Source organism: Wallemia ichthyophaga (assembly GCF_000400465.1).
Source record: "Wallemia ichthyophaga EXF-994 unplaced genomic scaffold scaffold14, whole genome shotgun sequence".
NCBI lineage: Eukaryota > Fungi > Basidiomycota > Wallemiomycetes > Wallemiales > Wallemiaceae > Wallemia > Wallemia ichthyophaga.
The window spans coordinates 58,857-85,882 of record NW_008806287.1 but is presented as its reverse complement, the minus strand read 5'-3'; the positions used below and the strand labels follow the sequence as shown (position 1 = coordinate 85,882).

At 41.8% G+C, this 27,026-nt stretch overlaps 15 protein-coding genes across 15 annotated transcripts; 6 read left to right on the top strand and 9 right to left on the bottom strand.

Annotated features, from left to right (window-relative positions):
• Nucleotides 1-1,230: 1,230 nt before the first annotated feature.
• J056_001205 (26S proteasome regulatory subunit rpn-8) lies at nt 1,231-2,312 on the bottom strand (the record flags this gene model as incomplete). Its single annotated transcript, XM_009270928.1, has 2 exons — nt 1,231-2,189; nt 2,240-2,312. 2 exons carry the CDS (start codon nt 2,310-2,312, stop codon nt 1,231-1,233), a joined length of 1,032 nt encoding a protein of 343 aa, XP_009269203.1.
• Nucleotides 2,313-2,465: 153 nt separating this feature from the next.
• Nucleotides 2,466-3,808, bottom strand: J056_001204 (uncharacterized protein; the record flags this gene model as incomplete). Its single annotated transcript, XM_009270927.1, has 2 exons — nt 2,466-3,731; nt 3,776-3,808. 2 exons carry the CDS (start codon nt 3,806-3,808, stop codon nt 2,466-2,468), a joined length of 1,299 nt encoding a protein of 432 aa, XP_009269202.1.
• A 401-nt stretch (nt 3,809-4,209) lies between these two features.
• Nucleotides 4,210-6,682, bottom strand: J056_001203 (uncharacterized protein; the record flags this gene model as incomplete). The annotated part of the gene is made up of 6 exons (XM_009270926.1): nt 4,210-4,481; nt 4,526-6,296; nt 6,348-6,449; nt 6,492-6,520; nt 6,566-6,611; nt 6,659-6,682. The coding sequence occupies 6 exons, from the start codon at nt 6,680-6,682 to the stop codon at nt 4,210-4,212; spliced, it is 2,244 nt and encodes a 747-aa protein (XP_009269201.1).
• A 377-nt stretch (nt 6,683-7,059) lies between these two features.
• On the top strand, nt 7,060-10,691 carry J056_001202 (uncharacterized protein; the record flags this gene model as incomplete). Its single annotated transcript, XM_009270925.1, has 4 exons — nt 7,060-7,080; nt 7,126-7,822; nt 7,872-10,307; nt 10,357-10,691. The coding sequence occupies 4 exons, from the start codon at nt 7,060-7,062 to the stop codon at nt 10,689-10,691; spliced, it is 3,489 nt and encodes a 1,162-aa protein (XP_009269200.1).
• Nucleotides 10,692-10,753: 62 nt separating this feature from the next.
• On the bottom strand, nt 10,754-11,441 carry J056_001201 (uncharacterized protein; the record flags this gene model as incomplete). Its single annotated transcript, XM_009270924.1, has 2 exons — nt 10,754-11,327; nt 11,377-11,441. The coding sequence occupies 2 exons, from the start codon at nt 11,439-11,441 to the stop codon at nt 10,754-10,756; spliced, it is 639 nt and encodes a 212-aa protein (XP_009269199.1).
• Nucleotides 11,442-12,049: 608 nt separating this feature from the next.
• Nucleotides 12,050-13,073, top strand: J056_001200 (Protein GVP36; the record flags this gene model as incomplete). The annotated part of the gene is made up of 4 exons (XM_009270923.1): nt 12,050-12,120; nt 12,167-12,862; nt 12,910-13,002; nt 13,055-13,073. The coding sequence occupies 4 exons, from the start codon at nt 12,050-12,052 to the stop codon at nt 13,071-13,073; spliced, it is 879 nt and encodes a 292-aa protein (XP_009269198.1).
• Nucleotides 13,074-14,640: 1,567 nt separating this feature from the next.
• On the bottom strand, nt 14,641-15,852 carry J056_001199 (putative Dol-P-Man:Man(7)GlcNAc(2)-PP-Dol alpha-1,6-mannosyltransferase; the record flags this gene model as incomplete). Its single annotated transcript, XM_009270922.1, has 2 exons — nt 14,641-15,500; nt 15,549-15,852. 2 exons carry the CDS (start codon nt 15,850-15,852, stop codon nt 14,641-14,643), a joined length of 1,164 nt encoding a protein of 387 aa, XP_009269197.1.
• A 554-nt stretch (nt 15,853-16,406) lies between these two features.
• J056_001198 (Dol-P-Man:Man(5)GlcNAc(2)-PP-Dol alpha-1,3-mannosyltransferase) lies at nt 16,407-17,120 on the top strand (the record flags this gene model as incomplete). The annotated part of the gene is made up of 1 exon (XM_009270921.1): nt 16,407-17,120. One exon carries the CDS (start codon nt 16,407-16,409, stop codon nt 17,118-17,120), a length of 714 nt encoding a protein of 237 aa, XP_009269196.1.
• Nucleotides 17,121-17,223: 103 nt separating this feature from the next.
• On the bottom strand, nt 17,224-18,095 carry J056_001197 (NifU-like protein; the record flags this gene model as incomplete). The annotated part of the gene is made up of 2 exons (XM_009270920.1): nt 17,224-17,924; nt 17,975-18,095. 2 exons carry the CDS (start codon nt 18,093-18,095, stop codon nt 17,224-17,226), a joined length of 822 nt encoding a protein of 273 aa, XP_009269195.1.
• Nucleotides 18,096-18,232: 137 nt separating this feature from the next.
• Nucleotides 18,233-19,530, top strand: J056_001196 (Chorismate synthase; the record flags this gene model as incomplete). Its single annotated transcript, XM_009270919.1, has 2 exons — nt 18,233-19,170; nt 19,224-19,530. 2 exons carry the CDS (start codon nt 18,233-18,235, stop codon nt 19,528-19,530), a joined length of 1,245 nt encoding a protein of 414 aa, XP_009269194.1.
• A 64-nt stretch (nt 19,531-19,594) lies between these two features.
• Nucleotides 19,595-20,673, bottom strand: J056_001195 (Purine nucleoside phosphorylase DeoD-type; the record flags this gene model as incomplete). Its single annotated transcript, XM_009270918.1, has 3 exons — nt 19,595-20,246; nt 20,305-20,551; nt 20,610-20,673. 3 exons carry the CDS (start codon nt 20,671-20,673, stop codon nt 19,595-19,597), a joined length of 963 nt encoding a protein of 320 aa, XP_009269193.1.
• A 375-nt stretch (nt 20,674-21,048) lies between these two features.
• J056_001194 (Cation transport regulator-like protein) lies at nt 21,049-21,729 on the top strand (the record flags this gene model as incomplete). Its single annotated transcript, XM_009270917.1, has 2 exons — nt 21,049-21,102; nt 21,157-21,729. The coding sequence occupies 2 exons, from the start codon at nt 21,049-21,051 to the stop codon at nt 21,727-21,729; spliced, it is 627 nt and encodes a 208-aa protein (XP_009269192.1).
• An 84-nt stretch (nt 21,730-21,813) lies between these two features.
• On the bottom strand, nt 21,814-23,700 carry J056_001193 (uncharacterized protein; the record flags this gene model as incomplete). Its single annotated transcript, XM_009270916.1, has 1 exon — nt 21,814-23,700. One exon carries the CDS (start codon nt 23,698-23,700, stop codon nt 21,814-21,816), a length of 1,887 nt encoding a protein of 628 aa, XP_009269191.1.
• Nucleotides 23,701-24,199: 499 nt separating this feature from the next.
• J056_001192 (40S ribosomal protein S8-B) lies at nt 24,200-24,867 on the top strand (the record flags this gene model as incomplete). The annotated part of the gene is made up of 2 exons (XM_009270915.1): nt 24,200-24,204; nt 24,255-24,867. 2 exons carry the CDS (start codon nt 24,200-24,202, stop codon nt 24,865-24,867), a joined length of 618 nt encoding a protein of 205 aa, XP_009269190.1.
• Nucleotides 24,868-24,939: 72 nt separating this feature from the next.
• On the bottom strand, nt 24,940-27,025 carry J056_001191 (uncharacterized protein; the record flags this gene model as incomplete). Its single annotated transcript, XM_009270914.1, has 5 exons — nt 24,940-25,262; nt 25,313-25,328; nt 25,380-25,462; nt 25,794-25,902; nt 25,952-27,025. The coding sequence occupies 5 exons, from the start codon at nt 27,023-27,025 to the stop codon at nt 24,940-24,942; spliced, it is 1,605 nt and encodes a 534-aa protein (XP_009269189.1).
• Between the last annotated feature and the right edge of the window lies 1 nt (nt 27,026).

Genomic DNA, 27,026 nt, shown 5'->3' with positions numbered 1-27,026 from the left:
TTGATAATCATTCGATGCAAAATACTATGAATTGAGCTGTGTCACTATGTGCTTCACTGAGCGCTAGACAACCTTGGGATTAGTTGAGTAGAAGAAATGTCTAGTGATGCGACAAATCACTGGATTACAGATATAGTCGTTCTAAATCCTACAGCAATTTTAGTGACCTGATTGCAAAACAATTTGCTACTCACCTCAATGCAGATGTCTAGAACCTTTCCTGATTGGTCCCAGTCGTTGTTGAGCTGTTTGAACGGAATAGCTGAGAGAAATTTGGGTTACCGAGAAATAGCACACCAACAACCCTCTCCGTTTCTTCGACTGACAAATTGTCCAACATCTCCAAAACCGCTGAAGCACCTTACGAGTATCCTAGCAAAACAAACTGCATATCGTTGCACTGTGATATTTTATCGTTCAGCTCGCCTAGTGTGTCGTTCACCGCGTCACTAGAGTCTTGGAAGATACTGGCTGGGTACTCGATGTCGTACTTCGAAACACCTTGCAACTCGTCTAAAGCGCTGTCTGTGATGGATTTGAGAGCGATTGACGGTCCCTGTGGCTCTAGTGTACCTATAATGGTAATCAGCTCATAGTCGGTGCATGTCTCTTGAGCATGGCAAAGGAAGGGTTTGAGGGTTGTGAATAGGAAACTAGCTAGATTAAGACGGATTATTGCGGATAATTGTGTGTGTCAAGAGCGTTCCGCCTTTTAATGCAGGTGTAAAATTACAGTCATAGCGATACAAAGTGGAAATTAAACTGCACCCATCGATAGTTCTTATGGTACTTTGCTGCAATCGCGCCACTCTGATTCAAATTATGGCGTTTGTTTAACGCACATGTTTTGAATTAGCTCGATTCTGAAGGCTGAGCCAAGGACTTGGAATTCACTAAGAGTGTATTAGGCAGTTGGGTCTTGCAATTTCGTAGCGTAATCCCTTTAATGCACGCTAGGGACAGCCCTGACTCCTGACTCCTGACTCTAAACCCTGCAGGCACAAATATGAGCTGCACATGTAACAATGAACACGCTGAACGCGCAGACATTCATTGATAATGAATCAATTTGGCTGCAGGTCAATTGCCTACCTCACTGACACTGCCACTGTTATGACGTTTATTCGCACAGCGTGCCTGATTACCAACATCATACATGTTTGTACAGCTGAAACTCACTAGTAGAACAATACACTATTAATTATCATGTATATCATTTATATATGCACTTTACTTCTTGTCATCTTGCTTTGCATCTTTCGTCTCCTTTGAATCGCTTGATTTTTGCTCCTCCTTGTCCTTGCTCTCCTTGCTAATTTCAGGTAAACCAAGTTCGGCGCGTGAGTTGGTCAACTTGTTATCAACCAGATCATGCAGTTTGATTACTGCCCTGATGAGAGAGGAGAGGTACAAGACGACGTGGCCATCGTTACCCTCTCTCGAAACAGCCTTAAGCATATCCTCAGTGGAATCATCTGCACCTGAAGGCAGCAAACTGACAATCTCCTGTAAATCATAAAGAATGGAGTGATTTGTGCGAAGTTTACCAGATTGAACGTCGTCTAAATACTTGCTGATAGTTGATAGCCTATTAGTAAGCCCCCTGAGTGCACCTAAGAGAGCACTGACACGTGTGGTGAGTGTCTCACCACCCAACAAGCTAATGTTCGCGTTGGCGGTGTTAGTTGGTCTAACGTCTCTCAACAGATGTTCAACGCCAATCTCCTCGGACTCTTCTGCAACGATTTGTGAAGGGATATGTAAGAAAGTCTTTGCAGGAGGAGAGCCATCCTCTCTAACTTCCTCAATCTGAACGTAAGCCTCTGCGGGTATTTCACCTTGGTCTTTGTTGACATCATCCTCGCCACCACCAGCGTTTATAACAACCATAACAGGTCTATTTGACCATTTCTTGAATAACTCATTGATTTCTAAATCGCTGGCTCTGAGACTTGGACCTGAGTGATAGAAACCAATCAGCTTCTCACGTGCGTTAACTTTCTTAAACATTTCCATCATTCCTTCAATGAAATCGTGATCTAAGAACCACGTTTTTGGGTCTTTCTCGTCTTCTTCAAATGGGACAGCGAATGAGTTTGCTACGTTGATGACAGATCCATTATCCTGGCCTAACAAGCAGCCAACGACGCGCTTCTTTGACCCTTTCACAGCTCGAGCGTGGTGATCAGCTAGAGTGTACTCGTCAGCGTCTCCACAAACTACACGAGAAATTACACACAAACACTAAGCAATACGAGTGGATGCACTTGGCATACTGTGCTCGTTGATGTAGATGTCGCGCTGGTGGTCATGATACGAAAACAACTTGATACGCCGCCAACGTAATCAAACAGAGAGAATTCATCGTAAAAAACAAAGTACAATAAAATTAAGTTAAACTGATTAAAAAGCATTATTATTATTATTATTTGTATTTATTTGAATATCTTTGAACAATATTCTACCTACTGCTGAGCAGCAGCAGCAGCAGCTTTCTTCTTGCGCTTGTTTGAGCCTGAGGGTGCAACTCCTGCAATCAGGGCTTCTGCATGTTCTTGAGTGAAATTAATGAAACTTATTCCACCTGGCGACTTGGTCATTTTAGGCTGACTCTTATCTTCAGCTTGAATTGATGAAACCTGGCGAATTGCCGGCATTGAGATGGCTTTACGCGGCCCTCCTTGTCTTTTAGACTTTATGCCGCGTACATTTCTATGGCAGCTGCTTTGGCCGTTGGAAGTCACTTGAGGCTGGCCATATGGCTGTGGCTGTCTCTGAGGCAAGCTCTGTGGCTCTCTTTGAGGTTGAGGTTGGCTTTCTTCAATTCTACCCAAGCTGCTCGTCGATGCTTGAGGGTATGCGATGGTAGCAGATGGATGTATACCCATGCTCATGTTCATGCTCGTAGTAGCTGCTGGATGCACTCCCATGCTAGTGCTTTGTGCTTGTGTGCTGCGAAATGCAGGTGCACTCTGCTTCCTACGAATGCTTCTCGTGCTCTGCTCTGCGATTCTGTATGGATGCCCAGTTGGTGGAGGTGGTGGTTGACGATAATGCGTTTGCGTGTTTTGCGCTTGTTGCGTCTGTTGCTGACTAATGTTTACCTGTTGCATTTTCTCAAACATCATCCTCTGGTGCAGACGCTGTTGCTCCTGCTCGTGTTCTTCCTGCTGTTGCTGCTGCTGGCGCTGCTGCTCTTCCTCCTCTTGCTGCTGCAGGCGGTACGCATGTGTCACCCTCTGTCTCTCCTCTTGGTGCAGCTGCTCAATGTGTGCAGAAGCACCCGACTGCATTAGGAGACGGTGCAGTTCTTGGTCTACTCCTGTCTGATCAACGCTGAACATGTTGCTCTGCATCGATCCCATCGAGGATGTCGGTGGTGTAGGGTAAAACATTCCGAGTGAGTTGCCGAAATTGTTCGCCATACCTATCGACATGTCACTTGAAATCTCTTGGCTCATTGCGTGGCTCATAGGTGCAGATGGAATCTCCAAATTGAAGTCGCTCTCATATGGCGACGACTCCGGCGTTGGGAGAAAATTGTACCCAATGTTGAAATCACCCGTTGGTCCACCATCCAACTCAATAAGATGCTCATTCGATGAAGGTGGCGTAGGGAATCTTGTTGACGTGATGGTATCGAGCTTGAAACTATCATCTGTGTTGCTTTGTTGTTGCTCACCGCTAGACAGTGAAGCTGGATTGACGTATTGCGGTGGATAATTAGCAGACTTAGCGACGCGTTAGTACTGATTTATTACTATATCCTACTCACATTGCCTTGCTGGTTATTCTCGTAATAAGACATTGGTCGTCGTAGATCGTTTAAAGTAAGTGTCTCCAGATAAAGCTCAAAACACGAAGCGCGTCTCTATCAACTTTACGTTTTTAGTTTTCTATATAATCAACTACCGTATTGGGAAGGTGTGCAAGCGATTTTCATATTTGGTAAGATTTTCAGGCGCGAATAATATCAACGTTAATAAAGATTTACATTGTGATCAAGTCAAAATGTCATTGTAGCTAATATTTAGTTATTTAATTTAGCAAATTTCATCTTCAACCGCATTCAGCAAGATACCCTCGCCGCATTTAGCAACACAGCCGGATAAGTAGGTCGAATTACAGGATACATGAATTTATTTACAAGATGTTAATGAAAATGTGACATTGATAATGTGTTGGTATTTGTGATATTAGCACCTATGTCTAATCATTTGCTTCATCTTCTTCATCGTCAGGTTGAGCCTTTTTGATAGTATCTTGCTCTCTCAAAATAGAGTCAAATATACCGACATAGCCTGGATTGCTATCTTTCTCTTTAACCTCATCACGCAATTTGCGTCCCAGTTCGCCATGTCCTGTCTCTCTTACAGATGAAAAATGAGCCGCTAGTCCGTTGCTGTTCTTGTAAGATCTGCAACAACCCGGCACTAAGCAAACGTAAGGTCTTTGCGGAGTTGGAGTTGCTGGTTTAGGTACTGTGAAAGGTGTGAGATGGATTATGCTAGTATTGCACACTCACAACTAAAACGCTGCCTTGCCAATTCTTGTGCTAACTCTACCCCAGCTGGTCCCCAGCGCGTCCTAGACACGCAGGCTTCATCATCAACATCACCAAGAACGTATGCGTCACTATCACCACCGTCATCCTGCTCGATTGAGGCGTGAGATGATGTTGCTGAGCCTACAGATGGACGACTGTGACTATTAGAGGGTGCGAGATGAGAGTTGTTCCGATTGAACGAATGTGGTGGATACGATGGTTTATTCGAAGGTGGCGTTGAGGTGTGTCTGGTGATATTGTTCATATTGTCCATATTGTTCATATTGTTCATACCGTTCCAATCTTCTTGTTTGTTTAGCGGTACATCGGTAACAAGAGCTTGCTGGGGTGATGCAAATGCGTTGCTCTGCCCATCAACATTCCCTGTAGACGATGGAGCTGATTGAGCAACTTGTAAAGACGGATGTATAGGTAGAGATGATTGAGGGATACCTTGAGATCTTGGTGATTGAGACATAGGATTTGTAATTTGGTTTGTTGGTGGAGTTACTACAGGTGGGTGTTGAATTGATAACGAAGGCTTGTTAGAGTGCAACTCTTGTTCGAATTGCTGTCTAGCTAAAGTAGGTCTACCAATTTGACGCGGGTGAGGTTCTTTCCATTCTCTAATTCTCAATCCAATATTCGGTCTTTGTCGAACAGACTGCCTAGAGACTATATCGTCTTGAGATGTACTTGGAGCGCCACTAGGACTCGAGTCTGATGCGTTTGTAAGTGAGCTTTTTCTCCTATTTGTGCTATTTGATTTGGCAAAAGATTCATTCTTGTAAAATTCTGCTTTCAAGTGGTCAGGAACGTTATCAAAGTCGACATTAAGAGTGCCAATTTCACCCATTTTTTGAGCAAGCTCGTGCGCTCTTGACATGGAGAGGTGTTTACCAGTCTTTGCTCTATTTCTATGACCACCTTCAGAAGTAACCCAAGGTCTACCAGGACAACCACCTCTATTCTTATGATGATAAATAGAGGTTTTGTAAGCGAAACGTTTACCACAATCACAAGCGAAAGCTTTCTCATGTTCAGGCTGACGAACTCTTGTCATTGGTCTTTTTGAAGTGAGGGAATCGGGAGTTGGGGTTGAACGGGAAGAACCGAGAGGGGGAACAGAAGGGGGAGCCATATTGCTGTTATTGTAAAGAGGCTGATTTGGGTATTGAATGGTAGTTTGAGGAGGATGTACGATTAAAGGTTGTTGGACAAGCAATGAGACATCAGGTTTACGTTCTTCCAAGGCAGATAAAGGGGGCAAGATGGGGAAAGAGGGAGAGGAATCTTGAAGAGGGAGATAATCGTTGGCGGGTTGTTGGATGGTATGCTCTTGGTCTGGATGTTGTTCTGGATGTTCTGGATGTTCTGGATGTTCTGGATGTTCGGGATGTTCGGGATGTTCTAAAGGAAGGGTAAGTGGTTGACGTATATTTGGTTGAATGACAGGAGCAGGTGAAGAAGAAGAGTATTTCGAGTCAGAATCTTGAGAGGAATGATCTGTCAGCTTACGACGTTTTTGAGTATCGTTTGGATGAAAATTGGATGAATTTGCGGGGATAGAAACGATGAGAGCGTCACCCCAAGGTTTGCCGGGGCATTTACCATGTTTTTTGTGATTGTAGATGGATTCCCTGTAGCCATATCGTTTACCACAATCGCATTGGAATACTTTATCGCGTGAGGAAGGGGCATGATCGATGACGTGTTGCTTTTCAACGGTGTTGTGATTGTTATTTCCCCGCTAAAGGTTTGTTAAATGAGTTTGAATGCAAAATTCCAATCAACAACGCACTGTAACTCTAGTTGATCTTTGAGGTTGATTTCTTAAACGCGGTTCAAGTGAGGAAGGTGGTTTAAATTCGTTAAACGGAGGATCAATTTGTATGTTTAGATTCTACGAGGATTTAGTTATGTTTTGTGTTTGTGATGAGCTTACGATTGATTCAATGGATTCGACGACAGAGGCTAAACGTTGATTAGATGGATACTATAGATTTTATAGTAACTCACCAGGATTGTATTCTTGACCACATTTGTTACGTGCTGTGTGTCTCTCCTGGAATGTTTATTAGAATTACTTTATAAAAATCCAAGTAAACAAACCAAATTATCAATAAACTTGAACATTTTGTTACATCCAGTGCGTGGACATCGGTGTATTCCTTGTACTCCTTGTATTCTGCCAGACATTCTCCTCCCTGTGCGCTGTGCGTGATGAACCGACAAAGAAAGAAACAGGCATTTTCACGTGAATAAAAAATTATATTTTACAGATATATTCGAGATGTGAAATATGCAAAAAATATAGCAATCAACTTTAAACGCTTTACTTGAAATTACTCAGTTAAACTGCATGTTTATCCACCTGCAACTGAGCCGTCTTGAAATATTCAAGCATCCCAGATAAATACAAGGATCTATTGAAACATAAATTTTTGATTTAATTAACTAACCACAACAACAACGTCATCGCATCTCCAACCCAAACCATCATCTTATACACAATGCAGCCACGCTCACGGCAAGTAAGTTGAAGTAAACTTAAAAGTACCAGGCTTATAATTTAATAGTCCTCATTCGGCAGCCACTCATCTGCAAAATCCACTGCAGCTACTCCAGCTACTCCATCTACTCCAATTCAACTCAACGCCCCTCCTCCAACCAGGCAATCCGGTGGTCGCTTATCTGGCCTATTAAAACCGCTAACCCCGATCTCCGGTCAAGGCAAACAAGTGTACAACCCTCCTCCTGGCGCTCCTCCTTCTCGCAGAGGTTCCGTCAACTCCACTCAACACCCCGCAGGCGCATCGAGATTCGCAACAACCCCTTCTGCAATCTACTCGGCCTCTGAGTACCCCGTTTCTGCTTCCCCACGCCCAAGGTCCTACACGAGCAACCCTTACGTCAACGGCAACGGTATCATCCAACCAGCCTCCCCAAGAACTTCTATTGGTCAATTGACTCCAGCCGGTGAACGCGTTAGACGCCGCTCAAACGCTTTCCCTGGCGATTCAACAAGTCAAAGGAAACCTTCTCTCGCTCAGGCTCAGGGTCTTGATCCACTCAAACCACGCAAATCTTTCTTTGGTGCGATTCAAGGTCTTGAAGTTGATGAGAAGCCACAAGAAGATGCCCTCGATGACGCTATCAAATCATTCTCACTTGCTTGGGAGGACCTCTTTGGTACAATACAAGTGGAGAACACCCTCATCAACCAAATCTTTGGTTGTTTAAAAGGTTTCAAAGGTGCTTTGTCTGAGATTACAGGTGAGTTCTTTAATTGAACTTTATTCAACCCGTTAAAATATCATCACAGCTATCTTGATGACGTCATTCGAACGCAAATCTATCGTCGATAAGGCCAAAATTGTTGTAGCCCTCGATCATTTCACTGGTCTTCTCAAGAATGCTGGTCAGTTATTCTATTCAAAGTACCCCCTCTCATCACATATCTCCAATCTCGACCAATCACTCCACTCAATCGCCCAAGATAAAGAATTCCACTCTCTGTTCCTTTCAGCTCTTGAGCCTTTGACCACTTTATTGGACTTATCGACTGACTTACGTCGTAATCTCGTCTTTGTCCTGTTGGATGCTCTTGCAGGTGGCAATCAATCCTCTCAACTGCGCTCCTCCTTCCTCGTGCTTAGAAACATACTTCAAATGCTCACAGGTTCGCAAATTGCACCAGCCATATATTCACTTGGAGAGTTTATCATTGGGTTTGAGCAAGTTTTGACCGAGGCTCCATCTATTATTCGTTCAGCGATTGCAGAGCCACTTGAGCAGAACAAGGCTGATGTCTCAGATTCTTTTGCCGCCCTTCTCAACTCTGCAATTGATTCTAAACTAAGTGGTGAACCAGCTGTTGAGACTCATTCACTTGGTTACTCTTACATACCAACAAACTGTACAACGAGAGTTGGTATAATTGCCAACCGCTTCAAACCAGTCGTGGGTGAAAAATTGCCATCTAACGCGTTAGCGTATGAGTTCGGAAAGCTTTCCGATGCTATTAGGGGTAACTCAAGAATAGCACGTGTCCAGCGTGCGATTTCGAGTTTGAGACAGTATGCTCCGTATGGTAAGACACTTGTTGAAATAGCCAGACAGGCCACCAAGGACTTTATCAATGTACAGCTCGACAAGTTTGAAGGGGAGGATGATGACTTTAAGTATGTTTTCTCTAACATCAATTTGGTTCTATCGACAATGGTTCCTCAGGACTTTTCACTCGACTCTCACTCGAATATATCTTTCTTGCAGAGGGATTCATTCAACCCATCCACCAACGTCACCGCGGTTATGCGTGGCTTGAAGTTCTTTGCTAAGGGACTCAACTACCAGTATTCACAGAAGAGCATTGTTGGGGTATCCGATGAAGGCACAGGGGATCTTGAATATGATGCTGATGTGCTACTCAAATTCACCGCTACTGGCAACTTCGAAGGGTTCGATATTAAGATCAATGATATTAAATTCGATGTGAATGGAGGGGAAGGAATCAAAGCGAACATCTATAAGACATTCTGGCCTTATGTGCAAGAGCGTGTGGCTAGCACGGTGAAGGAAGCGATGGTCAAGTACATAAATGAGCAGCTAGAAGCAACCAAGGCGCTCTTTGACTTGAAGGCAGTAGTTGCAAATGATCAATTACACAGCGACGGACCCTCAGCAGCGGCGCAGCAATTCTTCCAAACGCCTAGACAGCGCAAGGAGTCAATGCAAGCGAACAACTATGTGACTACTACAAGTGGTGGTGTTTATGTGCAGCACCCCGTCGGAGCACGTGATGCATTTAGGGCTGAAGTAGAGCAACACCCGGAGCTGCGTGGTGACGTACTTAAGCAGCTCGAAAACCCATTCAGTGGTCCATCAAGTATGGGTGGCAGTCGTCGAAACTCTCATGACGACCCAGCCAGTGCAGCTGCGAAAGGAGGACGCAGAAAATCTATGGCGGACTCACTTACGCAGACTTCAGTCGTGGATGCTACACTGCGCGAGAACATAACTAAGCCGCAAGTTGACCGTACCAGCCTACTTGGACCTGAGGTTGAAGGATATGATAGAATGGATATGGCGGACTCTTTGACTAACGCTTCAGCAAGAGACACGACCAACTATTCTGCTATTAGAGAACCAGTTATCGCGCCAGAAGCTGATGGCGAGATGGCTCGAGAGGCAGCTATGAGAAGAGGATCTCGCGCGTCAATCAATGCAGTGGGAGAGTCAGCTACTTTATCAGACTACCCTCTCACTGCGGGTAGCGACTTGAGACCACATTACCACGACGATTACCCAGCTATGTCCATGTCACTCAATAAGCGCGCATCGATGGATGCTACAAAACTTGAGAATATCACTAAACCGCCACGCGCTGAGCGTGAAGACACAGGTTTTGCCACGGCTCAATCTATGTCAATGAAAGAGAGATCTATGTCGCTCTCCGGACAGGAAGTGAACCCTATTGAAAAGTTCAAACCTGTTAACAGATATGAGTATATGCAGTATGGAGATTCGGCAATTGACGATGAGGATGAGATCGAACATGGTGTTTTACCCGATAGGGAGAAACCGAGGATGATGTCGCAATCACTTCCTAAGGAGCTCACTGTCGATAACACCCTCGTAGAAAATAGAGCCAAGATGCAGGATGGGAAGCCTTCCGATTTCGCTGGTTTGCCCAATGAACAGATGAAGGGGAGGAGAATGTCGAATGCGCTGAATGACGAAGCTAAAGCAGATGCGACTTGTGAGTTGTGGTTTCATTCGTTGTGGATAATAAACTAATTGCGTTATAGTACGCGAAAATATAGCATCACCTCCACAATCTCGCAGCAACTCCATGACAAGACGCAAAAGCAGACCATCAATGACAGGACTGACGGGAATAAAGAGAGCGTCTATGAGTGAGATGTCACTAAACGATACAGTCAAGCAGGATGGAACGATACTGAACCCTAATGAGAAGGTACCGGATGGGGATAGACGCAGACTGTCTAGACCGGCCAACGATGAGTATGACGGAGAGGGTAAAGGTGGTAAAGGCACAGGAGCATCAATGGCGAAGCGTAGACCATCTATGGCTGAGATGTTGCCTGAGGATATGAAGAAAGATCAGACATTGATTGAGTGATGATTTTGTAATAAAAAGGATGAACAGGACGAACGAAATGAAATAAATGAAATGTATTTGAATTATTTGTGCTCAGAGTGAAGATTTTCAATAATAGAATGCTGTAGAGATTGAGCTGAATGTTTAATATCATCAGATCTAAGAGAGTCATTGGCAATTGACGGTAAAGCATCACCAAAGTTCAATTTCAGGTATTGATTAAGTTCAAATTTCATCCGAACTCCAGACATAGAATGACTATCCAGGTAAGCGATCCATCTCTTCACAACATGCTCGTCAGAATCCCAAACTTTAATAAGTCTGCCGTGTGTACGTTTTTCAAAAATTTCCTGAGACTTTTTATGTACGAAAGGGGATTTGAGAACGGAATAGCGTTGGTGGGTGGTTGGAAGGGGCACAGGGCCAGTGAGAACGATTCCCAAATGGTAAGCAGATCTTTGTGCAAAGTCAGCGAAGAAATCCAAGTTATCTGTTGAGTGAGCTTTCAGTTGAAGGGTAGCGATCGGGATGTTGTGTGTCTTTGGTAAATTTACAGGGGATTTGAAGGAAATGGGAGCGTTATGAATGTCGTTGTAGAGATTGTTAGTGGATGGCTGGTCGTCGTATTGGATTGGTTGTAAAATTCTTGGGAAGTTGCTGGGTGGAGTGGGTGAGTATGTGTGTGTGGATACATAGGTAAACCCACGCATTTCCACGGGTTAAAAGATTCGGAGTGGATTTATGAATATTTTTATTTATATGTCTAAACATGGTTGTTGATAATAGGTAATAACCACAATCAATCATGTTAGTCTAGCGTTGAAATTGAGAATATTCTAATAAGGTTTATAGGTCTACAGAGCTTTTACATGAGTGCGTGTTAGTTGCAATGTTATTCAACTTCTAATACACACGTTCATAGCCCTTTCTATCTGCGCTACTACTCAGGCCATAGTGGAAAATACGGACACGAATTTTTAGAATTTGAATACACCAGAGGAAGGCTGAGATACGCCAACAACTCAAATTACAGAAATGATGACTTGATTAGAAAGGAGTTGTGGCTAGGTGGCTTACTTGCTAATCAACTGAAGAAGGTCGTTGAGGAGGCAGAAATACTAAGGGAAAATGACGTAAATTGGCCAAAGAAGAACGTTAATGGTACACAAGAGTTAGAAATAAAGCTAGATAACAATCACATATCATTTCAAACGTGTAAACTGGGTTCTTTGGTTGAAGTACAAGACTCCGAGGACCCAGAAGGTTTACGCGTTTTCTACTACCTCATTCAAGATCTTAAATGTTTAATTTTTAGTTTAATCACTCTCCACTTTAAGATAAAGCCGATTAACTGATCTACTCTTGTACTTTCTTGTCATATGGACAAACTAAACTTATTCTCAAATTTAAACACAAACAAGTCAATTTTCAATCAATTGCAAGCTGCGAGGTCGGTTGTGTTGTTGATTGTTTGATAACCCCTTAACCCCCAATAGGGAGAAATTTGGTGCAGTGGATGAAGCAGACATAACAACACTCCCAAATGACTACATCGAGTTAGAGAACAAAGTCGATGCTTTGGAATCCGTACACAAGCACCTACTCAAGGTTACTAAAGTCTACGAGAATGAAAGCTATGACTACCCCGTTCAATTCCATAACTCTATATCTGAACAATCCGGCCAATTGTGGCACTCGTTCAGCTCATTTGCTAACTCAAACTTAAAAAATGTTAACATACCTCAACCAACTGCCCCTGTCCCTCAACCTAAAACCTTATCACATGCTCTCTCTAGAGCTGCTGCTACCTCGGCTTTGGAAATTGGTGAAATTGATCACTTGGGTAACGCTCTCACTAAGTTTGCACTCGCTCATGATAAAATTGGCAACGGTAGACTCGTACAAGATAACGATATTCTTATTGGCTTCTTACAACCTTGGCAAACCACCCTAAACACTTCAATCCAACTCGCCAAAAATGCTAGATCTCAAGTTAGGAACTCCAGATTATGGTTGGATAGTTGTAAACAAGGTCTCAAAACTGCCTCTCCTCAAAAAGTTGAACAAGCTAGATTAGAAATGGAATCTGCAGAAGATAAACTCGTCACTCAAACTGAAACTGCCATCTCTTTAATGAAGAATGTTTTGGAAAACCCCGAACCTTTAACTTCTCTCAACAAGCTCGTTAAAGCGTGCGTATAGTGTTTTCTACCTCGTTTTACTAACTCATCATCTCCAGTCAAATCTCATACCACTCTGCTTCAGTTGAGGCTTTGAATACTATCCAAGGTGATCTTGAGGATATTCAGAGATCTGCAGAGGATGATTTTAAGTAGGTTATTACCTTATCACTTGGCTCATCTTTACTAAATAACTTTGCGCAGAAAATCAAGAGACTCCTAATATCCATATCACAATGTAAATAGCTTTTGATACATGTCTTTCTAAATTGGATTCAATCGTCAAAATTTTCCGGGGTAATCAGGGTATAGTATAACTACAACCTTTGACAGCCTGTTCAATTAAACTTGTCAAGGAAAAATGATTAATGTGAATTAACGTTATCAACCGCCTCGCCACCTCGCCCCCTCAAGGATAAAGAATTTAATTAACGCATCTTCACCACGCCATATTCATACCAGAGATAATCATTTTTAATTATAACTAATTAGTTGGTCGGAGCAACTTGGCTTAGTGTAAACATAATCATTCAAACAAATGTTAAACGATATATGAGCAATCACGGTGTATTTGATATTGCACATGAACGTTATCTCAATGCTTATTACGGTATTCTTGTAGCAGGTTTGTGTAATTTCTGGTTGGTATTAATCCCGCTAACATGATAAAGGTAGCATAGGTCATCTGTTCTTGTTCATTGCAACAATCTACTCAAAAAGAATCAAACGAAATCTACTATTATTACAATTTTACGCGCTATTTTCAATAATTCTATGGTTTGATGCTATTTTATTCTGGACAGGACATAAGTCAAGTCACACTGAAGATATACCGACATCGATAAGGGTTATCAACGCAACAGTCAGAGGTGTTGGTATGATTATGAATAGCTCTTCTTCGTTGATCGTAACCATACGTATCTGGTCAACTGTGAACACAGCAAAAGCAACTTCAACTTTCTATTTAAAGGAGTACATTGACAGTCCCATCCTCATACTCGTCCCTTGGCTATTTGGTATACCCTTCTTTATTGCACATTTAATCACTTCACTCAAAAATACTGATCTTGTTGTACGCACACCTTACTTTTGTGTGGTGTTAAACGCGCAGCTCAACTTGGCAACCGTTTTAACTGCTACTCTCATTATGTTTTTCCTAATGATCATGGCTTTATGGACAGGTGTCTTACTATTCAAGTTACGTTTATCTCAAATAGGTTTATTGAAGTTTAGATTATCCATTGACATCCAGCTGATAAGTAGAATATTTCTATTTTTATACTACAGCGTAACCTCGCTTGTGATTCTACTCAAGTCGACTATAAAATTTCGAGGATTCGAGAATGGTTCCACGTTAGCATTTGCTGCGACTGGTTTAGTTGCTTTTTTAACCTTTCTAATACAAGCTGATGTGTTGAGGGTGTTTAGTGGGTGCGTGAGTATGACGCAGTCACAAATACAGTCAAATTCAAATTCACAGTCATATTCACACAACACGCAAATCACCACCAACCAAACACCATCATCTGATCCGCTCATACCACCTACACAGTCACAGCTATCGCAAAAAGAGCGCAGGTTGTCGCTTACCGTTTTTCTTCCCCCGAAAGCGAGACTCAAGAGCAATGACAAAAACACCCGACAATCTGAATCCATCACAAACTCATACGCAACTTCAAAATCTGCATCGACTCAATCATTCCCTTTGTTGCCACTATGATTGAAAGTATCTATCAAATTAAATTATTTCATTCAAATCAGTGTTGTAAAATAATGTCTACAAATAAGCATCAAGTAGTTTTCCTTTTCTGTATATGAAGTAACTCGCCAATATCGATGTTGAGATTACGAAGACTGACACCTTTGAATCCTCTGACAGAATCGACAACCGTCCATTCATCATCAGTGTCAGCAGAAATCTTCCATTGAGCTTCACTTGGTATATGATCTTCATTCTTAGAGTAAGACCAGCCAGTGCACACCTTCTCTTCGCCAATATCACACCCTACATCTCTGTACAGCTCACCGAATCTACTAGCGCCAGTCATTGCGGTTAGTACGTCTAGGTGTACAGTAGATGGTGGCTGCTGAGCAACCAGGTGATGGAACTGACTGAGTGCACTACCGCCAGGATAATTGAGTGAGCTTAACGCAGTAACTAGAAAAGTAGCAGAGAAATTAACCGCCAATGCAAGTACGGGAACGAGAGCCATTAATTTCATCTGCACCGTATTCATTTTCCACAAATCATTCAATCGACCCATCCCCAACCCAGCTAAAGCATTGAAGAGAGGGATGGTGTAGATGATAAACCTCCACTCCTTGTGTCCTAGAAAGCTGAGAATAAATATATAATTGATTGACGGGAATAGCAGAGATACTGGCTGGAACGAGGCGACTTTGTTGTGTATCGTAATGAACTTTTGGTTTATCTCGTTGGGAAGGAAGGAAGACTTTGGTAATAAAGCTGCAATACTCAGCGGTAATCCTGTCATCAGCAGTTTTGGTAGGTGCGCTAGAAAGTACGTGTACCAAGGTGATACACCCCATTCAGAAGACTTGTTGTTGTATACGTTGAACAATAATCCGTTTAACTCCGGCCAGAGAAGTTTAGATGACCAGAAATAGCTGTCTACAAGGATAGTAGTGACTACAACGGTGTTAGATGACTTCACCCTACCAAAAAAAAAATACTAACATAACGCTGTCAATCCAGTAACACCACCAATCAAAGCAATCTTAAAGGTGCTCAGACGTCTATTAAACCACAGTTGAAACACCATCGGTAAGATCATTGCAACCAACTCTATTCTAAAGATGACAGCAGCAGCTGTGATATAAATGAGTGATATAGCAGCATATCTAGACTTGTTATTCTTTCTAGTTGATGACTTGATGTAGAAGTAATGACTCAGGTTTACTAAAGGCAGTGCAAAACAATTTGGCAGTGTTCTTGATGACCAGAAGGGGTAGTGGAACTGAGTTATAGTGAGGAGCGTCATCCAGGTGTTTGAATTGAAATCAAATGAGCTATCTACTTCATCGAATATGATTTGCGTTGTGAGTGCATTGATACCACCAATTAATATTCTAGCTGCGTACTGATAATTGAATAGACGTAGCTTGAATATTTTCAGTAGAGACAGTGGAAGTGAAATTATCAAACTGCCAACAAATGTACGTGGGACTACCCCAGTGAATTCTATATGATCATATTTATCAAGTCTTTTTGGCTTGTGGATCAAGTGGTCGTGGATTGCTTGTAGATTGAAAGATTCTTCTACTTTTGTATAGGGAGTGATTATGATATGTAATATAATAACAGCGAATAGAATTAAAAATAGTTTGAGGTTCATTTTGTTTAATTAATTGCTCAAATTGCTTGAATTGCTCATTGGGGATATTCAAGGAATCATGTCTTTGAGGCGTAAGTGGATTTTTCTTCAAGTTGCTTGAGGTCTTCAATGGTTTATAATGATACGTAGGGTACCTATCAAGTAATACTAAGTCATTAATCAATGATATTGATTACAATACCAGACTGAATTCAGTCAATATGTCAGAATTGATTAGATCTGTTAATACTCCACCAATCAACCACGCATTCACGCCATCCAATCATCTTTCACCATTCATCATACTCACTTCAACAATAGAAACACTCAACAACCCTAACGCATTGGTTCAACTCTACGAATCTTACTTAGAACCACTCAATCTGACCAACTCAGATGACTTGAATAAAGCTACAAATCTAACTCACGTTATACGCGAATGCTGTCTCAAGACAATCACTCTCAATGGCGTTCCTAAAGCAATAAACTCATTATCTGCAATAAGGGGTGTTATACCTGAAATAATAAAGGAAAGAATATCTAATCAACCTCAATCAAGAGCTTTGACCAGTGAAAATCTCGATCAATTCAAAGCACGCGGTGAGGATCTCTGGGAATCTATATATCACCCATTCCACGAAAAGCTGGTAAATATCCTCAATCAAAACCATCCAGATATGGGGAGGTATATCATTGATAACCATTACGCAGCATTACTAGCACCTCCTTCACCAGACAATCCAATCGGCCGTGTAGAGACAAGTATAATAGCTGTGGCCTGTTTGAGAACCCAAGGCGGCGTCAAACCCCAACTATTAAGTCATGCTTATGGTCTACAGAAGGCTGGTGAGAGTGAGTTTGGTTGGATTGCATCCGATGTGGGTGTGCAATGGGTGATTGAGTCAACTGATAAAATAATAAAATGGTTTAAATAACCAAGCTTAATGAATTAATGTGAATTAAAATGAATCTATGCAAATAAAATAAATCGTAAGGAGATATACAAATGTGAGCAAAATTGAATCAGAAATGGTGAGATTATACAGACATGTATTGACTGAGATCTTGTTTGTTATCCTTCTTGTCATTCTCCTTCTCCTCAAGGCGTTGCTCCAACTTTGAGAATTCATTGAGAGCGATTTCTTCTTCTTGGTCTAAAACTTGTTCAACCGTTTTGACTTCAGGAATGTAATGCATTAACATTCTTTCGATACCTGATTTAAGGGTGACGGAGGAAGAAGAGCAACCTCTACAGCTACCTTTGAGTTTAAGTTTGACCATACCAGAGACCTCATCGAAGCCTCTATATTCGATATCACCACCATCTTCCATGATGGCAGGTCTTATACGAGTGTCTAAGAGTTCTTTAATCATTGCAACAATTTCAGTGTCTGTGTCGAGAATTTTAGTATCTTGAGGGCCAGCAGCTTCTTCAGCGGCGGCGTCTCTAAATAAAGGAGCTTTAGATGAGAAGTGCTCCATCAAGATGGAGTATATTTCGGGTTTAAGAAGGTTCCATTTAGATTCTTGGTGTTTTGAGATGGTGACGAAGTCAGGACCGTAGAAAACCGATCTAACGTCATCAATACCGAATAATCTGATTGCTAAGGGGGAACCAATTGAAGATTTAGCTTCGGTAAATTCAGCGGTGCCGTTGTTGGACATGACAGGAACTCCTGGAATGAATTTCAAACTATCCTCATTGGGAGTGGATTCAGTTTGAATGAACATGGATCTGGCTGTGGATTGTTAGTCCATACCTGCATATACCCGTGTGGCTATGACTAACTTTGATTAAACCTTGGAAATTTCAAGGGAACATTTGAATTTGTAGATCTACCTGCCAATTTGGTTAAAGATCTCGATTGAATTCTACCAAAGGTGCTGAATCTGAGTGCTGCTGAGATCATTCTACTTCTAATGACGACGGTTATATTCAAAGATAACATTTCTACTAAAATGAAATAAATTTAAAATTAATTTTCAAGTAAATTTCAAGTTAATTACCAAATTCAGCTTGTAATTTCATTTCAAACCACCACCATCAATGTCCACATTCGGGAGCCTTTATAAAGTTACAACCTACGGTGAAAGTCACTGCAAGTCCGTTGGGTGTATAATCGATGGAATTCCCCCTGGATTGCCACTTGAGGATGTTGATATTCAAGCGCAGCTGTCTAGACGCAGACCTGGCCAATCAAACCTCACAACGCCTAGAAACGAAGCTGATGCTGTTCAATTGCAATCTGGTATTGAACATGGCGTCACTCTAGGCACCCCAATCGGTTTACTCGTTCAAAATAAAGATCAGCGCCCTCACGATTACACTGAGACCGATTTATATCCAAGACCTAGTCACGCGGATTGGACTTATCTTGGTAAATATGGGATTAAAGCTAGCTCTGGTGGTGGCAGATCCTCTGCTCGTGAAACTATCGGTAGAGTCGCTGCAGGTGCTGTCGCTGAAAAATACTTAAAATTGGCACACAATGTTGAAATTGTAGCTTTCGTTAGCTCAGTTGGTAAAGAACACATCCCTTTCATTCCAACAGATTCAGATGAACCCATCTCAAAAGAATTCAGACACATCTTGGAAAATACCACTCGTGAAGATGTTGACAAAGATACTACTAGATGCCCACACCCTGAAACAGCTAAAAGAATGACTGAGCGTATCATCAAAGCAAAGGAAGCTAACGATAGTATTGGTGGTACTGTCACTTGTGTTATCAGAAACTGTCCTGTCGGTTTGGGTGAACCTGTTTTCGATAAGCTCGAAGCTAAGCTCGGACACGCTATGCTCAGTATACCTGCCACCAAGTCTTTTGAGATTGGTTCCGGTTTTAGAGGCACTGAGGTTCCTGGTTCCGCACACAACGATCCTTTTGTTAAATCTAACAAGGGCTTGAACGGTCTTGGTACCGCCACTAACTGGTCTGGCGGTGTCCAAGGTGGAATATCCAACGGTGAAGACATCTACTTCAAGTGGGTTTTATGAATTAATCACTAAAATACATCCACTAACATGTTTTTCACAGAATGGGTTTCAAATCACCAGCAACCATTTCACAAGCCCAACAAACTGCAAAGTATAACGGTGAGGCTGGTGTTTTAGAAGCTCGCGGTAGACATGATCCATGTGTCGTCCCACGCGCTGTACCAATCGTAGAAGCAATGGCATCTATTGTCATAATGGATCAATTACTCATTCAAAACTCGCGCAAAGCAACTGCTTCTCTCCTCCCACCAATCTCCACACTCCCACCAACGATGGTGTTGACTCAAGATGCCATGAATACCATCAAGAAGGAAGCCGACAACAACGCCAAGGAAGCAGGAATGTAATATTTCTAAACTTAATTATCAGATTAATTCGGGATCACGCGATGCATAATTATCTTTATTCTAATTATTTATTCCAAATACCATCTTTCTGGGTTGATTGAGGTGGTATATCGAAACCAGCCAAAGTATCCAAAGAAGCTTTGCCAATCCATGTTTGCAGCTGCTTCACTTGAGCTGGTGAAATGAAAGCGCGAGATGCTCTAGCAGCAAAGACCATCTGCACAGCAGCAGCACGGATCTTGCCATGGGAAGCAGGAGCTTGTTGAAGAGCTGACTCGTCAGTAATGCCCTTACGCTTGTTAGCAAGGTGAGCCAAGAAGTACAGCTGATGTGTCTCCATTTCCAATGTCGTAACATTGGGAACCTGGTCCATGATGTTCTGCATCAAGCTGCTATTAGTGTCAGGGAAGCTGGGGTCGATTCTGCCCTGACTGCTATAGAAGGAGTCCGCGGATGCATTTACTGTGTTTCCAAGACATAATGGACCACTGTCTTGGTTTGACTCGTAGGTATACTCGTGTGCTTGCCTGACGGTATCGAATAATGCCTGATGGAGCTCCGCATCCGCTTTAACAGGCTTACTGATCAGATAGGGCTCTCCTGGGTAGTCGTCTTGGGTGAAATAGTCGTAGTTCGATGTGACTGCACAAGCAGCGGCTGGCGTGACTGTACTGCCAACGCCGACATCTGGATTCATACTGCCACAGCTACCCATCCTACGTAGTAATCACAACCGCAATTAGATGGTTCTCAGTGCAATCAACAATGACGCACCTAACGACAACCATATCACCGTCGACGCAAGCTCTAGCTTCTCTCACTAAGAAGTCCATGGCGCTGAAGCCCATTCCAATAGCATGTACAGAGATAGGGACGCCCTTGTACACTCCCGTGTAGCATTCGAACCCTCTATCGCTCCTGAGATGGAAAGGGGGCGTATCGAAATTCTCAGCGAGCATTCTAGCGCGTCCACTATCACCAACGACTAGCATCCTATTGGCTACTTCACCCTTGCGCAGACCTTGACTTTGTAAGCGACAAGCTGAAGCGGACGCATAGCATCCACACTTGACACTTACCCAAGTGATACACACGCTTGTCTGCTGTGGTTGGGAAATTTGCGTCTTTCAGTTCGTCTTTCATTTGTCTTGTCTTGTTGTTGGTTGATAGCCGTCACGCGTGTCTAGTGTCTCCTCTCTCCTCGGTCTTCGGGGATAACACGCCACCGCGGCACGTGAAAGCGAATGCGAAAACAAGCAAGCTAGTAAAGTTGCAAATTCATTGTTGAATTTACCTCCTCTTCTATCCTTCTTGCTCTGGTTCCCTGTTCGCTGCTCCCGATTTGGATTTATCGCGGGTATTGCGCGCAGAATATACCGCCGAAAGGTGACGACTAGCCGATAATCTACATTAAGTATTGAGTGTTTTGTGCATGCATTTCAGCTGAGGTGACCCAGCGTGGTTGTAATCCGTCCACCACCAACAATCAATAAATCAATCAATCAATCAGTCTCCGGAATGAGCTTATTTGTATTCGGATATGGCAGTTTATTATACAAACCAGTTCCTCATGTTAGTCTGTAGTCTATAGTCTATGTGCTATGTGCTCCTAACCACCCACGTTAGTATGTTAATTGCTATCCTGGCTTCATTAAAGGATTTGCTCGAAGATTTGCCCAGTCCAGCAGTGACCATAGAGGTACAGTTGAAAATCCCGGCCGTGTATGCACAATCGTACACAGCGACGAGTGGGCCATGTACGGAGCGAGTCATCCCTGCGGCAAAGGAGACGCATTTCCCGAAGACGACCAAGTTTGGGGTGTCATTTACGAGATAGCTCCTGAGCATTCGTCCGAGATAAAAGCGTACCTAGATGACAGAGAAAAGAACGGCTACACCGAGGAACGTATTCACGTTTACGGCGCTGATAATAAAGTTGCATTCGAAAACGTTTTGATTTATGTTGGAAGACTTGATAATCCGGCTTTTGTCGGTCCTCAACCTATCGATGAACTTGCTATGTTGATTGCCACACACGAGGGTCCGAGTGGAACTAACAAGGATTATTTATATCAGTTGGCAGAGCACGTACGACGTATCTGTCCAGAAAGCACAGACCATTACTTGGAAACACTCCTCGCTCATGTCAAACACTTTGAAAAGGCTGGACATGTTCCACCATCTGAACAAAATAGCTGAGCTGAGCTAAATATATACCAATCTTAAACTATTAAACATTAAATATATGCTTACAAAATAATTTACAATACAAGGGAATTTTTATTATTGTTTCCGCTGCTTTCTACCTTTGGATTTTTCATTTCTTGCACCAGAGCTTTTCTGTCTCTCTTTCGTCGCTTGAATTTGTTCTCTATTACGTATTGACTGTTTCTCACTCCTGATACGATTTCTCTTCAAGCTTTTCACTTGCTCTTGGAGAAATTGCGATTGAGATCTAAATGGTGTGGGACCTCTCTCGCTTATATTGGATGATGTTTTATACCCTTTCTTGGCCGGTACAGACGCTTCGCCTTCTTCCGATGAACTGGATTTCTTCTCTTTAGATTCTCTAAGCCTGTCAAGATATTTCTGCATTGAAGTCCTGCGTGCTTTAGTAGTTCTTGTTTTGCGCTCACTTCTTTGAGTCGAAGTTTCTTTTCGTTTGTTCTGCATTGGTATCCCTTCAATCATTGTACCCTCTGCTGGGACTTCAGCTTGTTTGAGACTAGAAGCAGTTATGTCATGAGATAGCGGTTGTTCTGATGCTTGTGATCTCTTCCCCTCCAATGGACCAGGCGAAAGGAAATGAGAAATTCCGTCTTCTGCTCGAGAATCCTCAGCTGAGTTAACTTTATTTCTAACCTCCTTCATTTGGTTTGGAAGGGTTTTTCTAAGATTTGCGTCAAACTTATGAGCAAACTTGTTGAGATTTGCAGCTTGATTCTTTTGAATCTTCTTATCTTTAGGTAAATTATGCCATCTTTCACTGAAAGACTCGTACGCTCGTTCGGTGTCTAGCCAAAGCTGATTATCTTGAGCGTCTTCAGGAGGGCCAACGGCAATGCGTTTTTGAACTCTATCAATTCTTTGATTGTATTGTTCAGATGGCAAGACTTCATCATCTTCAACTTGATAAGGTTGTGGGGGAGTTTCAACGGGAATTCTAACAGTTTTAGGGAAGTGAGCGACGTAGTCACCCTTTTTTATAGCTTTCACGACTTTAGATATGCCTAAATGTAAGTCCATCATCCAAGGATTGTTCACTTGAGAAGCCTGTTCACGAGACCAAAAGAGGTGTTCAAATTGTTGTGGAAAGACAAAAGGTGGGTTAGATTCATAACCTCTAATGCTATTAATTGGAAGGGAATTCAGGATAATTTCGACAGATATATGACCACCTTTTTGACGACGTTCAATGTGCAAATGAGAGAAGCAAAGATTGGTAAACTCTATTTGAACTCTAACTTTACGTTTGTAGGGGAGTTTACCGAGGTCTTGACCCCTACCAATTTGATTAGTTTGAATGCGTAGAGGATTAATTTCCCATTCGAATTGAATGTTCTGATAACCATCGTTTGCGATAATTTCTAGGGATTCACCAAGGAATTTTAAATGTTGTTTGCATAGATTAGCTTGTAGCCTTCTTTGAGCAAAAGCAGTAAGATGAAGTTGGACAGATTCGATGAAAGCCCAAGTGTTTATAGATGAAGGAATGTGATATTTGCTAAAAGAAGAGTAATCTGACCAACCCAAGTAACGTTTACCAAGTGAGTCAATATCGATGAAACTTGGTATAGTGTGGTGATTGATATTTATAACATTTTCAACGCCTTTTTCCCTAGACATGATCAAATAGAAAGGCTCCAAGTACTTTTTCGAGGTAAATACTTCAATTCTAACTGCCAAACCTTTTTGGGTGATGTCATTTCTAGATTTCTCTCTTTTACCATTTTGAATGTTTACTTGAAAAGTTGAAATACCTGCAGATCTGAAGGTGTGCAGTTGTTGTGATAGGGTGGATAGGGTGGATAGGTAGTGTAAGGAAGGTAGAAAGTCGAGTTGAGTGTTATTGCCATTGGAGGTATCAGTCGAGTCGATCCTGGATTGAACGGTATTAATGTTATTTCTAACTCTCGCTAGTTTATTTATTATGTCTTTGTTGTGATACATGGTATTTGAAAGAAAGAGACGCGTATAGGAAATTTCAAGTGTTTTTTTATATTTCATTAGTGGATTTCTTTGGTGCTATAAAAATATAAGCAATTGCTATTAATGTTACTATTAAATAAACTCACTTATAATTGGATGTAATTGAGCCATATAAACTATAGCCCACATGATATAACAACAGGCTATTGTAAGTAATAAGGATGTTCGTATAATTCTGAAGTGCATAATAAGCCACCAATAATCCCACTAAGAATCCGACCACTCACATCTGATTTGGACCAGATTTAGTCAAATAAAAAGCAAGAAATGCAGTAATTAATGATAATATTCCAATTCCTATTACTAGATAACCACTCATTTCAATTTTAAAATATTTTTAATTTTTTCGTTATCAAAGTCGATTTTCATCGATCAAATTTCTCTCCTTACGACGACGTAGCATAGAGTGAGTGAATTTCTTAAGAATGAGAATAAATCAAGTTAACGCGTTGAATAGACCATGGGGTTAGTAATCAATTTCTTTATTCAACTCATTCTCACTTCTCTTTTCTCAGTATCACTCGCGATACGCTCCACAAACGTTCAGCTACAGGTGCCAAGCGCGCTCAATTCCGTAAGAAGCGTGTCCACGAGCTCGGTCGTCAAGCAGCCAACACTCGTCTTGGCCAAAAGAGAGTTAGAGCAGTAAGAGTTCGTGGTGGTAACCTCAAGCACAGAGCTCTTAGATTAGACTCTGGTAACTTTGCTTGGGGCTCTGAGCACTGCACCAGAAAGACTAGATTGATTGGTGTTGTCTACAACGCATCAAACAACGAATTGGTCAGAACTAACACTTTGGTTAAGGGCGCTATCATTCAAATTGATGCTCACCCATTCAGACAATGGTATGAATCTCACTACGGCCAGCCAGTCACCAAGAAGGGTCGCAAGGAAGCTGACCAGCAAGTCGAGAACGTAAAGAGATCAAACTCCGTCTCCGCTAAGCAAGATGAACGTAAGAAGTCCGGTAAGGTCGACCCTCTCCTCGAATCTCAATTCGCTGCTGGTCGTCTTTACGCTCTCATCACTTCTAGACCTGGTCAATCTGGTCGCTGTGACGGCTCTATCCTCGAAGGCAAGGAACTCGAATTCTACATTCGTAAGCTCCGTGCCGGTAAGAAGGCTTAAAATTTTGTTCAAATCATTTATTCAAATTGAATATTCAATTATTGCTGCAACGTCTACAAAAATACCTTTATGTTAATCATCTTCCTCTTCCTCTTTACCCGCTTTGTCTTTGGCTTGCTCATTAGCCAACCAATCAATATAACTGCCTTGGTAGTTGTTGATATTCTTTATTCCCCTTCTGAATGCCAAATCACATGCCGTAGCTGAACGCTTTCCACTGCGGCAATAGAAGATGAAGTTACGCTTATCATCAATCCCATCTGATGGCTTGTTGAAGCCATAGTTATGCTTGAATTCTGCATCATCGAGGTCTAAAGCGTGCTCAAAGTTTGACAGTGGCAGATTCACGCTTGATGGAATACTACCCTGGATTACTTCATTTGGTTCACGAACATCTGAATGAAGTTGGTGGGTGGGGTTGTTTGGTGGGTTTAAATGCACTTACCAATCAAAACCCTGTCCTAAGACACTCCAATGTTAGCCATATACTCACAATATTCCCCTCAACTCACCTCAGTTGGAGCTTTGGTTAATGGCTTTATATCCTTGTATTGTAACCTTGGAGCATCCCTGAATCCATCGCTAAACATACTCACTGGTGTTCTATGTAAGCTTCTTGAAAATACAGGTAATGCTCTGCGTGTTGATGCTTGGACCAGAAAGTTCATCGCTGTGTAGTAAATAGGTATAAAATATCATTTATATCGATAAATATCATTTTATTAATGCTGTGTTGATTGTACGTGTCTTTGTCGTTTGAAATGTCTGTGTCTTTGTCTTGGAACAAGTCTAAATTGCCCAGCATTTTACTTGTCCATTAGATGATCCTGTAACCATATAGGTATCTATATATTGAAGCGATGTAACTGTATCATCACTCGAAAGATCTTGAATTTGTTTTGAAACTCGGTTATATAAAGCTAAACCATCCCCAACACCTGAAATCATTACCTTTCTATTATCAAATTGTAAATCTGTCAAAGGTGATTCAAATTGTAGACTATCTAATACTTTTCCTGTGCGTATATCCCAGATCTTTATAGGCGGTGAGTGTTTGGTATTTCAATTAACAAAACCAACTCACATTCATAGTACCATCACTACTTCCTGAAATGACGTGATATTGATCAAACGAAAGACACGTAATAGCATCACTGTGACCGACTAAATTGCGATGAGGTACACCCGTTCTCATATCCCAAAGTCTTATGATAGAATCAGCTGAACCAGTAACTAAAGCATTGTAATAGAATTGTAATCCGCCAATGTAAGGAGATTGAGATTGTAATTGAGAATGTGGTCTATCTAAATAGGATAGGAGATCCATTGTTAGATTACATTGACCCGAATTTAAATCCCATAATCTAACTGTCTGATCTGAAGCACCACTTACAATGTTATGCTGAGAAGCTTGTATCATGTCTATAGGTTTAGTGTGACCAAAGTAAGTGAGAGTTTCGGAGAAATCTGATTTATTCCATAGTTTTATTGAGCAATCCCTACTTGCTGTGACGATTGAGTTGTTGTTGAACTGTAATGAAGTGATATCGTCGGTGTGACCTGTTAGCTGAGCGACTTCGTCCCCTGTAGAAAGATTCCAAATGCGCGGAGAAGGATTGTTTGATGCAGTAATGAGATGACCGTATGGTTTATCAATTGAGAGGTCATTCAAGGAACAAGGATCAGCTTGAATGGACATGAATGGCATATTGATGGGTAAATCATCGTGCTCATCGGGTAAGAAGGTTGAGTTGTCTGAGGATGTAAAAGGATTCTGAGACAGTTTATCAGTCAGTTCCAAATCGAATTCACGGGATCTTAATAATTGAGATTGAAGCTCAAATTTGACTTTATTAAGATTATTTATTTCTTTATCTATTCTTTCAATTTCTTCGGATAAGACTGAGCGTTTAGTTTGATTTAACGAGTGTAAGTGAGATAAGCTGGTAGAGGATAGATTACGTGTGTTATAGGTTGACTGCTTTGTTGCTTCATAGCCTTTTATAAGTGGAGTATTTGAGTAAGTTGATGGAATGGGATAGCTAGCCAAATCGTTTGCATCGATTGCAGTACGATCCCATCTACCCTTAGCTCTATTCAAATCTGTGGATAACAAATTAATAGTCAAATCCTTTAGAATTTCTTTGTATTCCTCCATC